The 13,835-nt window shown below is 36.7% G+C and overlaps 1 protein-coding gene across 1 annotated transcript in view; it reads right to left on the bottom strand.

Moving 5' to 3' along the window:
• The window catches only part of lrp1ba (low density lipoprotein receptor-related protein 1Ba), a 170,999-nt gene that overhangs the window by 81,262 nt on the left and 75,902 nt on the right, over positions 1-13,835 (bottom strand). The window contains exons 38-39 of the mRNA XM_084116360.1: positions 7,679-7,868; positions 3,853-4,057 (exon numbers count right to left, since the gene is read on the bottom strand). Coding sequence (XP_083972486.1) covers positions 3,853-4,057; positions 7,679-7,868 — 395 coding nt within the window. The remainder of the gene's footprint in view (positions 1-3,852; positions 4,058-7,678; positions 7,869-13,835) is intronic.

The following is a 13,835-nucleotide window of genomic DNA, read 5'->3' as shown; positions in this document are numbered from 1 at the left end:
TTCAAATAAAATAATAAAAAGTTAGCTAGCTTTTTAGACACAGAGATAGATAGATAGATAGATAGATAGATAGATAGATAGATAGATAGATAGATAGATAGATAGATAGATAGAATGATAGATAGAACGACAGAACGATAGAATGATAGATAGATAGATAGATAGAACGATAGATAGATAGATAGAACGATAGATAGAATGATAGATAGATAGATAGATAGATAGATAGATAGATAGATAGATAGATAGATAGATAGATAGATAGATAGATAGAATGATAGGTAGATAGATAGAACGATAGATATAACGATAGATAGATAGACAGATAGATAGATAGATAGATAGATAGATAGATAGATAGATAGATAGATAGATAGATAGATAGATAGATAGATAGATAGACAGACAGATAGATAGAACGATAGAACGATAGAACGATAGATAGATAGATAGATAGATAGATAGATAGATAGATAGAACGATAGATAGATAGACAGACAGACAGACAGACAGACAGACAGATATAATGATAGATAGAACGATAGAACGATAGATAGATAGATAGATAGATAGATAGATAGATAGATAGATAGATAGATAGATAGATAGATAGATAGATAGAACGATAGATAGATAGACAGACAGACAGACAGACAGACAGACAGATATAATGATAGATAGAACGATAGAACGATAGATAGATAGATAGATAGATAGATAGATAGATAGATAGATAGATAGATAGATAGATAGATAGATAGAATGATAGAATGATAGAATGATAGAATGATAGAACGATAGATAGATAGATAGATAGATAGATAGATAGATAGATAGATAGATAGATAGATAGATAGAATGATAGAACGATAGAAAGATAGATAGATAGATAGAACGATAGATAGAACGATAGATAGAACGATAGATAGATAGATAGATAGATAGATAGATAGATAGATAGATAGATAGATAGATAGATAGATAGAACCTTGTAAAAATCATTCAATAACTTAAGCACCGGTAATAAATAAAACAAACTATCTCTCATGTCGTACAGGACAGTTCCATCAGGCAGTTTACTTTTTGCGCTACTTTTGCACAGACCAAAATAAACCCCACTGAGTGACTGTATAATTCACACACACATGCACGGGCCTGGCCAGAGCCGGAGGGGGAAACCACCGTGACACCCGAAGGACAGCCCTCCTCCATTATCCCTGACATTATAAATGATTAAGCCAGATCTGCGGAGAGTGTAAATGGAATCCCTGCCATAACAGACACGGGAATACATCACGCATGGCCTCGGGGAGGAAACCAAGTTGTGGAGAGAGGGTCTGTTCTTCGTGTGCCTGAAGGAAATGAACGGAAATCAGAAATTCATTGATTAGAATCACTCAGAAACGCTGAGATGGTAGAGAGGGGAACGGAGTAGGTTTCAAAATAAATACTCGACAAATGTGTGTAATATTAGGCTTTGGTAAACAATTTGACCAAACCATTTGATTACCGCTGAAATCTTTCACGAGGAATCAGCCTTCATGCAAGGTTAAGGCTAAAATGTCCACAAAACAAGCCACTGCAAATTCTTCATAGCAGTTTCTCTGATAACTGCATGCAACCAATCAACACAAAAAGATGTTACACACATTTTCTCCAGCCTTAAGTGCTTTTCGCAGACTCCGCTAGTTATTTCCAAAGGCTTCGTGAGCCACACACATCTGTTATGAAGTGTGGCATTAACCGCTCTTCAGCAACACACACAGACACAGATGTCTCTGAAGGGCCGTCCGTTTGATTGCCAGAGTCTTTCTGTAATAATAGGCGGCTCGGGGTGTGGAGAGCGAGGCTCGCGCTTTAATCCTCGATGACAACACGTCAAACACGTGTTCTCACCCTCTCGCAGTCAAGTGTTCCTTCGTCTATCTCTGAGCATTTCTAAAGGTGGGGGAACAGGATGAAAGATGCAGGCAGACACATCTGCGTGATGCTCTAATATCAGAGCCGTCGTCTCGACAGGTGAAAACCTCTTTGTGATCTCTTAAGATCAAAACTTTTTAGCATTGCATTACAAACCAGTGGACAAGGACATGGCATTCCTGCTCCGTACGCAGGCTTATGATTCAAGAAGCTTATAAGCAGGGATTAACTTAGACTTTGCTACCAAATAAAGTGACGAAGCGTAACTAAAACATAAAGTCAAGGTGCAGATAGCTGCTTCTGTTTTATTTAAAGCTATATTGACCACTTGTTAAGCTCCGCCCCTTTCTTACTTACAGAACATCCCATAGGACTGAATTTGGAGAGTTCTGTAAAAAGATCGATTTTCAATCGAATGTGCTCATAAATTGGTCAAAAATGTTTGGATATTATTTTTTGTGCGGGCTGGAATGAATTGCAACATTGCAAAACTTGAAAGTGAAGACACTGTAACGTTTCTACAGCACATTCACTACTTTCTTTATATAAATGGTTAACCTACACATGATTAAAAACTGTAAAAACCACACATCTGAATTGAGACAAATGATTCTCACAGTCACCAGTAAAAATAAATGCCTTATTTGAACGCGCTTACAAGTGAAAACATTAATGTAACATTTCTACAACTATGCTTATGCTATACAACTATATGTTTTCTGGAACACTTTGAAACGTTGTTTTTTACAATTCCGTTGGGTGATGCAAGTAACTCGGAAATTGCACACTTTACCTTTAAGAAAGCAAATAGGGTCATATTTCAAGTGTTGTTTTATTAAGAAAGTTTCATAAGGGAAAATCCAATTTGCATGATTAATTTTGAACTCCTGGGAGTTTGAATGTGTGGCTCAGACTATGTACGTTGAAGATCTTGCACGTGTCATTTCCTCTAGAGGAAGTTTGAAAAGGCTACGGATCTGTCACCAGTAACCTAGATGGCACTACCTCCTACAGCGCGCTCTGGCAGGATCCCGCCTCTCTGTCCTCTGTATCTGTCTGACACACAAGAAAACAAATGTTCCTTTTGTTCGCCCAGATCAATTTTCACCTTTTAATAGCCTAGCGAGCAGATAGTTTCATTAGCTGTCTAGGAGCCGTTTAGCACGCCGCGGCATTGTTGGCGGTTGTCAAACCCTCTTACCTGTGGTTCCTGGCACTTGCTGGAAGTAAACATAAAAGCAGGTTTACTTAGAGAGTTATTAATAACTTGTTTTAGCTTAATCAATTAAAATAACTGAAATAACTCCATGAACAGAGTTGTAAATATGTTCATTTTACTAACACTGTAAACGGGGTCATGGCATGAGAAATCAAATTTGCCTTGATCTTTGACATATAAGGGGTCTTTTTGTACATCCTGCAAGTTTCATAGCTTAAACCGTCCTCCTCATTATAAACAAAGCATTTATTAAATCAAGCTCCAAAAACGGCTCGTTCTGATATAGTGTGATTTGTGAGGTCACATCAACGCACCATAGGCCCAGTACAATGGTGTTCAGTCACTTAATGGCTGACATCTGCCCACACTGGATGTGCATCCTGAAGGTGAATGGAATGGAAAATGCTGAAAAGACAATGTTACCTTGGACAATGTTCAATGATTGTTTAACGACAATAGGACCTTTTATTCAGTCCTCCAAGCCAGAGAAAATATTTGATTTCAAGTGACAATGTATTGAACCCAAGTGACCTGAATTCCGCGAATGGGATCGAACTTTCTTTATGTCATCCTTCAATGTCTCACCTCAACAAAACAGAAAAGCTTTACAAAGGCTGAAAGATGTTTCCGGCACTCTTAAGACACAGCCTCTACTTCAGCTAATGCACTTCCATGCATTTTTCAAAAGTCACACAAAGCGCCCCCATACTCACGTATCTGTGCGAGCCATCATAATCACACCTCTCGATGTGCCCGAGACTGCCGTCGGAAAAATACAGCTTTTCAGCTTTGTGGTCGATGGTGAGTCCATTAGGGGTGCTGACATCCACGCTAACAATGACTCGGATGTTCCGGCCGGTTAAGGTCGACCTCATGATGCTCGGCCTCCGCTCATTCCAGTTAGTCCAAAACATCAGGCTATAGGAAGTGCAAAAACACTGTTAGCGGTTACATCAAACTATTTTTTTTTTTTAATATATAAAATTGTGAGTTTAAAGTACTTGTACACCAAAGTCACTATCCACCTATTTGTATGCGCAAATGCCAAGATGCACATAAATTTAAAAAAAAAACTCACATGACTTTGCCTCAGCAGATTGGATAACTGGATGAACCAGCAGAACAATTTCATTGCACAGCATCTTAAATGTTAATTTGATCATTTAGAAACACCTGAGCCAAAGTCTGTCATCAGAATGATTTGGTTAATCCTTCCCAGAAGCATCTAACAAACACCAGGCATCCGAACGCAAGATAACATGCCAGCATTGATTCCGTTTAATCCTCACGCTTTGAGAAGCAACATTTATGATGTAGGAAAAAGAGCCACAGTGGCTTCTTACATTTTTATTACAGATATTTTGTTCCAATTTCCCAGGAAGTGACGTTTTTGGTATCTTGAAATGTTTTATGTGATATTCCAATTTTGCGTTTAAGTTAAATTCGCGACTTTGGATGGAAACACATCTAAATGCCATTACATTAGATGTCAAACCTAATTTATGCTAGCACTTTTCTCAGGACTAACATAACTTTTCTGAGCAGTTAGTTCTTCAAAATTGTCAAATTTCAGACATAGCCTAAATGTTAGCTTTGAATGCCGCAATAAAACGACACATTTCACATTACAAAACAGGAGAAACAGCACATTACACACGAGTATGATCAATAGCTAGCCTGGCAAGCCAGACCTACATCAAGATGTTTAGTCTGGCAACTCACCATAGGACACGCTCACTCCGAGGGGCGGGATAAATGGCTGTCTTTCAAATTCCCTCTGCACGCAATAGGACAGCGCTTCAACCAACCAGAGCGTTTTCCCAACAGCGGAGCTAGTTGATAGATTCAACTTTTGCCATATCTGGCCAGCAAAACGACGAACACATCTTCCTTTTTTAAAGAATGACTTAAGTGGCGTTCTTTGCTCTTTTCTCAAAGAAAAACTTAACTCCAAGTTCTCCAGAGTCGCGGACAAAGCCGATTCGAAAGATTGTTCTCCAGCAGCCGTCATTCTTTGTTTTCAGGTCGCAGCCAGGTAACCGTCGCAACTCTGTCGTCATATGTCAAGCCCGCCCCGCCTACTCTACAAGCAACGTGATTGGCCTGACCCAATTTAGGTTTTTGCAGCTCAAAAGTCTATGGAGAGTTGCTAGACTGCCCTGGCTGCAAAATACATTTTGCTGCCGCTAGGGTGCGTCTAGATTTCTAGGCTAATCAATAGCATCATTCATGGATTATTTTTATAATTCATTTTAGTATTATAAAACATGTTAAACTGACAGAGGGTTGTCTAAAAATAGAATGTACACCCTTGATGCTACACTACACTATGCTAATATGTTAGTTCTGTGAAAAGCACTAGCATGATTTGTTAGCAGATGCCACGAAGTTTGACAGTATTTAATGTAATGACATTTAGACATTTTTAAGGGTGACTTAAGTACTACACAACTGATGATAGACGTATAAAAATGACTGTTTCTATCATATATAAGTAGGGATGTCACTTTAACAGATACCATCAAACTTCTAACAAACAAATAATGGTAGTGCATTTCATAGATCTAACATCACTTTTCTGAGGCATTACATCTTCAAATCTGTTGCATTTCAGACTTGTTTTCTTTGAATGCCATCTTAAAATTTTTAATTTCGCTTTAAAAAACAGAGGTTCCTCTAAAAATATAATGTACACCCCTGATGCTACACTATGCTAATAGCCTCATTAAAAATGTATTCATCTGCAATTATAATCAAGAAGGCTACAGCCTAATAGCATCAGCCCTTTTAATGTGGCAGAAAAAGACTAGTCCCTCGAAGGACGAAGCATGTCCTTGTGTTTGAGACGAGTGTGCTAACCTGGCATGCGACGGCACCTTGCAGTGTTAGCCGCTAATGCCGGCGTGTGACTCCTAGTTGTGATCTTTGGCAGCTTTTGGATTGGTGGGACTTCTTGCTGACAGCAGCAGTCACTTATTGCCGTGCTAATGCTCTAACAGGCTAATGCGGTGACTGCTACAGTCCAACTAAGTGTTGTCAAGGCATACAATTAAGAAATGTTCCTTCAAGAACAAACAGTTCCTGCTATGGATAAAAGATAGCTTACTCTGCTTTAAACCATTGAGAAGTTAACCGCAGAAACCAACTTCCTACTTGGAATAATGAAGAGAACACCTGTAGAATCCTCTTTAACTAACAATTACTATGTAAAACAGAGTAAATTATCCTGTTTATAATCATACACCTGAAGAACACAAGCTAACGTTAGCATAGCATTGTTTACCCTTAGCAATTTGACAGAAGCTATTTTTTTTTATCTATGTAAATTATTTTTCAAGCATCAGGCAATGTAAAGTGTAAAAGGCTGACATAAACAGAAATATCTCACATCTGACTTTGAATATAATTTAACATAAGGTGGTGGGGAATGCTAAAGTCAATTTAAAATGTAGATTGAGGCATAATCACATAATCTCTTTCATATAACCTCAATTAGTCTCAAAATATATTTTACTCTGTAATAAATTATCCTGTTTATAATCACACACCTGAGTGATCATTTTTGATCATTTGATCATTTTTCAAGCATCAGGCAATGGAACATGTTGAAAGTCAGACATAAATATCCCACATCTGACTGAATTAATTTAGCATAAAGTGGTGGGTCAGTCGTGACCATAAACCATCGTAAATCCTGATTTCAGAAATCAGGAATCTAAATGCTAAATGATGCTAAATGGGAAAATCGAATCAACAACAATCATGGGTAGTAAGAATATATATATATATATATAAAAAAAAAAGTTTATCAACTTTTGACGAGAAAAAAAAAAGCTTTTGTTTTAGATGTTAAAAGTTATGTGCATTCAGTCAAACTTGTTTTTGAACTATGAACAATTTAGCAGCTTATACTAATACATTTTGTACGGGTCGCACTTGATGTTTAATGTAAAACCTAGTTAAGTATCAGTGCTCTAGATAAGCAAGGTTCAGCAAGGCAGCAATTTGTGCAAGTAGAAAAAAAAAATGCATAAATGTGCAACTTAATTAATGTTTTCTAATTTGAAAATGAAAGGAAATGGCTAACTGAGATCAAGTTTGAAGATTAATACCACATTTGCCGTGAAGCTCTGTAGCACAGGTCACACTGTTTTCAAATCTGAATCTTTAAAAAGCTCATAACTCACTGATGTAAAATTAATACACTGTATGTGGTCTGACACCTAATTACTATGAAATAATTAGAGGATCACTCCCTTCATCGACCTTTTGGAAAGACAGCCATCAAAGCAAATTTATCAACGCGGGTTATTTTGAGGAGAGGTGGAGTCAGTCCAGAAACATTTTGACACTTGAGATTTATTTTACTTTGATGAAAAGTACTTTGGAAAAAAAACATTTTAATCACTGAACAAAATATGAATTTAATTTCACAAGCAACCATTTATGAAAATTACTGGCTTAATATTGGTGAAAAATGGAGTAGCATAAAACAAAAACGTTCCTTTCGAAATGGTAAACTTCAAACTCTTGACTTACTTCTGACATTCGTCCAGAGTGAGGACGTGCGGATGGTCCTCTTCGGACAGAGAGACCACCGTGTCTCTGTTGAAGGCGTTTGGTCTGGTCTGGTCAACGTTGTGGCGGGTGACGGTGGCTGTGGTGGAGCTCGTCCAGTAGAGAACGTCCCACCCTCGATGGTACGCCAGTCCCTCCACAGAACCAACATCTACAGAAGAGGACGCCATGTCAATGCTAAACGCTCAAGTACTCTAAAGGAACGTGCAGACGGTGACCTACACCTTTACAGTTTTCAAGGTTCTACACACTACACTTTAAAGTCTAAAAAGGATTTCAAACCTTGCATCAAGCATAAAAGATAGCCAAGTCCACACAAATGCAACCTTTTTACCTGAAAGCTATAAATCCGTATGGCAGGCAACAAACTCCACATGTTCTTTCAGAAGTGATTTCAAAGAAGAAAAACGGACAGATGGTTGATGTGAAAAACAGTTAGGTGTCAGCAAAGGTCAAGATGTGAAGTGGAAATCTAACGAACACTTTAAAAAAAATACACCTTTTTTAGCTCTTGAAAACTCAGAGAAGTGCTTGACTATGTGTGTATCTATATATGTGCCACTTCAAAAAGGAGCAAAAACAATTAAATATATTATATATATATATATATATTAATAAAAATATAAAAAATATATACATTTTGAGAATAAAATTGTAATTAAATCATACATTAATATGAATATTTGTATATAATATTAGCCTATATTAAACAGCATTTTATGTCCATGTTAAAATAAAAATCAATTAAAATAGAGTAAAGTCAAAGTTTTGAGAATAAAGTTGTAACAGTAAAATCCAAGTCATATTTTGAGAATAAAACAATATTTCTAATAAAGAACAAAGATTGTTTTGGCTGTACAGAAAGTCATTGTCCAGCGGTTGTAGAAAGTAACTTCAGAAGTGACACGTAGAACAATTTAGCGGATTCACTCAGATAATTAAAAGTGTTCGTCACTCCTTAACTTAGCAGTAAACGTGAATGTTGGTTCTCTTGGAAGCATGACAACCAAAACTTTTCTTCAAATTGTGAATGGATTAATAGCAAAGTGCGCTCCCTTTATACGACTGACTGAGCTCACTCACGTGAAAACTCATATTATAATCAATTAATCTAACTACACACGGCACAATACATCTCTTATTTACATTGTGTCTATGATTTGGTGTTATAATGAGAGGATTTGCGAGCATGTAGAATGTAGTCAGTGAACTCGAGTTAAACAAAAACTTGTTCAGAGTGAATTTTGACTTACCTACAGTAAACGCGTCTGATTGGCCATTGCTTTCAACAGAGATGCTGTTGCCGTTAAAACGGCAAGTTTGCATCCTTGAACAATTTTATTCTCAGAAACATAGTTTTCTTCATATTTTAACGTGTCACTAAAATGCTGTTGGTTAATATGTTGTAATAATATATTTTTTCATTAAAAAAAAAAGCAGCTGCTTTTCTCTATTTATTTGCCAATTTGTTTTCCGTTTTAAAGTCTCCTTTAAAATAGCACAATACTGCAGTAGTTGAATTAACAGTCGTCTCATGTATTGGCAATATGCAACCATATCATGTACGACCCGGCGCATAGTACAGTGCATTTTTATGACCTTTTTGTGAAAAACAAAATCATGCATTGATCCAACGACCATTCAAGTCTTTTTGATGTTGCAATTGCATAACTTGTTCAAGTTTATCGCACTGCAACCTCAGTAGCATCTTTTAATTAGCTCTGCAGAAATATTTCACATATTTCAGGATGCAGATCCTTATCTTCATAACACCCATAAAGCCTGACAGTTAAAGTGATTGGCATCGAATAGGATACAGGGGCTCTGCTACATTACTTTCAGTGAACATAACAAGGACTTAATAAGCATAAAGGAAGACGCCGACTGCGCTGATGAAGGACAATATGACACTGCAGAACCAGCACAATAAATTGCTTTAGAACATTTGCCATTGACTGTAGAAAAAAAATAAAATTGCAAATACGGTCACCATCATAAAATAAGTTTCTCCAAGACAACGATACCAAATGAAGAGCAAACTGATACTTAAAAATCCTGCTTTTCTGAAAAAAAGAGCCCTGTAATATCACATGAGTCTCCTCTAGAGATCCACAAGGGGTCTCAACAAACTTTGTTACACAATGCAGGTTTGCTAAAGTCTGCAATCCGTCATGCTGGGTGAACAGTCTCAAACACTTCAAGTCAATGTAAATTGCCTTTCCGACCATTTAAGTTCTTTACTGCACAGAAACAGAATATTCAATGGCCGCTGTTTGATTTTATCTAGATATAATAGGCTGGAATGGTGAAAAATGGGCATTTGCATAAAAGAAAAAAAAAAATCATGCAAATGCTTTCAAACCATTCAAGAGTTATAAAACACAAAAGAGAACGCAGTGCAGTACTGGTGCGAGTCTGGGAATCTCCTGTCTGATGACACACACACACTTGTGCTCACAGAAAGCCACTTCAGACGTCGCTTGAAATGACAAAAACAAAATTATGCCAATATGCCCGTTTTGATGAGTGTCCTCGAAAGCACAGTCTTAAATGAGTTAAATGAAGTCTTAAATGAACGTAAAGGGTTGTGAGAAAATAGGACACAGATCCTCGTCATGTGCAGCAGGCCTTAAAGTGACAGCAGCCTAATAAACCTGCTACTGTCTGTCATTAAGGATAATCAAAAAACTCACTCACTACTCTTGACTGAATAACATTTGTAGCTTTAATTTGTGCAGTAAACTGCGAAGTGTTTGATAACTTTATACAATGATAACTTTATACAATTTCTGTATCCTACCTGTTAGACCTATCTGAAAATCTGCATGGGTCAAAAACAAGAAAACAATAACTGTTTGTGCATTTTGACCGGGCAAGTAAAAATCTAAACCGGTCTGACTGGGCCAACAGAAAACAAAAATTGAGCCCAGATACATTGAAGTGTATGATATAGAGATGCACCGATGTATCGGCCAACAATCGGCATCGGTCGATAAAAGCAATCATTTTCACTATCGGCCATCGACCGATTGCTTAAAAACAGCCGATGATCAGTGCCGATTATATCCTGTCAATCAAAAGGGTGCAGTAAAACATGACCGACTGCAACTCACACTGTGTGTGAAGAAAATCTCTCATGTTGAGTTAGTTAGGGCAAGTTAATGTGACAATAACGCATTAACAGCTAAAAACAGCTTGACCCTATGAATCACCTGTAGTTAAAGGGTCATGAAACCCTAAACCAAATTTTCTGAGATTTTAACAGAGGTATGTGTGTTGAACACCACTGAAGACAATGTTAGCATCTGTTAGATTTAATAGTAGAAAATTGTTAAATTTGAGTTTTTCCTCTATTTTCATCTTCCGGCTTTAAAATCTTCATTGTGTCCACGTCACAGGCTGCGACGTTATTAACACTCGTTATTAAAATTTAGATATTTCGATAATACCTCAATTGTATGGAACGTGCTTAATTTGTGCAAATTTCTATGTCACTGTCCATCTTTATTATGTGGGTTTAGGGGGCGCGTAGATCTAGGCTATGTACGGAACGTTTTTTTTTTTTTTTTTTTGCGGAAAATGTATTATTTTCAAATATATGCATTTATAGTGTATTTTATAATGACATAATTATACATATACATGTACATTTATATGTTTTAAATACAATTATGATTACTGTAGTAGGCTAATATGTGTAGCAGGGCATTCAGTTACTTTTGAAAGGACAAAAATAAGGTGTCAGTGTATTTCATTAGACTTTAACTTTGTCAGCTATAAAAAAAAATCTAGCATTTCCTCACGTTTTACCACTGATTTTTAGTGACAGTCGATATGCACGGACCACTGGCGATGACAGTTCATCCGTATGACTTATAATGAGAGGATTTGCGAGCATGTAGAATGTAGTCAATCTGTTTGTTAGTTAGCTTTAAAAAAAAAAAGCTTATTTACTGTTAATTATATATGTATGTTTGAATAAATTCTCCATGAAGGCAAATGCTTATGAAAACTACCTTATATGTGTAACTGAGTTGTATACAAACATTTCAGCTTTTATTTGAGTGTAAATATTATATCTGTAAATAAATAGCAGTTGGATATAACAGCTCTGTTGTTAATTTTAACCTCTAATATTATAGTGTAGCAAATGAGAGGGTTATCTGTATAGTTTGCAGCATTATTTGGGAGAGATTTTTTATCCGTGAGAAAAAAAACAAACTATCGGTATCGGCCGATATCATTCTGAATAATCGGTTATCGGTATCGGTTGAGAAAATTCATATCGGTGCATCTCTAGTATGATATATGATTATATGATAATATATAGCTAAAATATATTATAATGGGTTTATGTGAAGATTGTTTTAAGTTTACTTACATTTTTTAAAGCCAAATAAATGTTAAAATTGATAGCTTTCAATTAAAGGGATAGTTCAGGATTTAGCATTAAGCTTTGTATTAGTAGAAAACCTGTAGTATTTTCGAATTACCATGCTTTCCACCCTCATATCCCCCTGAGAGGAGAGATTTATGTATTTTTTATCTGGAAAAAATCCTCCGATGACGCAAAAATCGTCATATTGCGTCATCGGAGGATTTTCTGGCCAGAGGTTAAAGACTACAGCCAGTAGGAGAGGCTGTCCCGCATGTTCTCAACCCGCCCATAGAGGATGGGATCTCACTCACAGAATGTACACAGTGTCAGCCGTCTTTCTTTGGAAGCTAAGCTAACAGGCTCTTGTTCTGTGGAGAAAGCTGAGTAGTAGGGGTTACCATCCTCTTTTTCCCGGACATGTCCGGCCGTCGAGATCGTCCAAAATGTCCGGGATTCAGCTTTTGCTTTCTGCGGTCGCCATTCATTGTTTACATGCACACCTTTTGTTTCAATCTAGCTGAATTCATTCCGATTGGAGAATCTGAATGTAGTGTTTACATGAACGCTAAACAAGTGATCGGTTGATGTGCGTTTTAACATTGCTAAGAAAATTCCCGCTCGAGAGATGCGAGACCGGTGCGTCTCAGTAATGACGCCACCGGCCTCGCGCCGTTCTCCCGCGGCCCTCAGCCTCGTCCTGCTCGCCACAGTAAACATGATGAATGGCGACTGTAGAACGCAAAAGCCGAATCCCGGACATTTTGGGAGATCTCGAAATCCAGGGCAAACTCATCATGGAGACTCGCTAGTAGCTTAGCTTTGTTGTTTTCAACTGCGCTCTTACCGGTAGGCGTGGCTTGGGAGTGGCCTCCTAGGGCAGCGAATCAAGTGCATTCTGGGAGTTGTTGTCTTTCATCCACATAAGCCAAAAATACATTTTCTGGCTTTTCTTAGTCTAGAAAGCTCCAAATTCTAAAATAATTTCACATTTCTTCTACATAAATGACCTATTTTAAATACACATTCATCTTTCCAGAGGTGAAGTATCCCTTTAAACTGTAATGCTGAATGCCTATACATTTTTTTTTTTTTTTTTTAATCAATTTCATAGAGACATCAGTGGCAGTATTGGTATCAGTCTATACTGGCCTTCTTTCATAAAACATGCCATTAAACATATATTAAAAATACAGGCTACCATCTTTATATTTTTCTACATTAATGTGGAGATTAAATGTGAATTTATTACAATATAAAATATACAAAAAACTTTAATGTTAGGTGTGATTAATCGCGATTAATTACAGAAAAATGTGTGATTAATTAGTTGTTTTTTTAATTGATTGACAGCACTAATATTTTGGTCAAATAAGCTAATAATTATTTTCATAAAAACAACAAGTACATTTATAATGGGAACAGTATTATAACGTAACGTATGAAAAATGGACATTCATTTTGAGATTTGTCAAATATTACATTTTACAGTGTTTTTTCAATTATTAATGTTGGGTGTTAAAAGACGGCAAAGCTAATCTAAAATGCAAAAATTGTGAAAAAGAAGTATGCATGAATAAATAAATAAATAAACAAACAAAATCCTCAATGTGGTACTGAAGTGCATCACTACAAAAGTCGTTCGCGATAAGACCAGGACGTGCTAAGAGAGTAAACTTGACTTTAAACAGCAATAACTTGGTATTTGTTCATCATAGGTTATCAGGAACAAACCCTCCAGAT

Source organism: Abramis brama, assembly GCF_963993115.1.
Source record: "Abramis brama genome assembly, chromosome: 6".
Classification (NCBI taxonomy): Eukaryota; Metazoa; Chordata; class Actinopteri; order Cypriniformes; family Leuciscidae; genus Abramis; species Abramis brama.
This window is presented reverse-complemented; position numbering and strand designations above follow the sequence as displayed.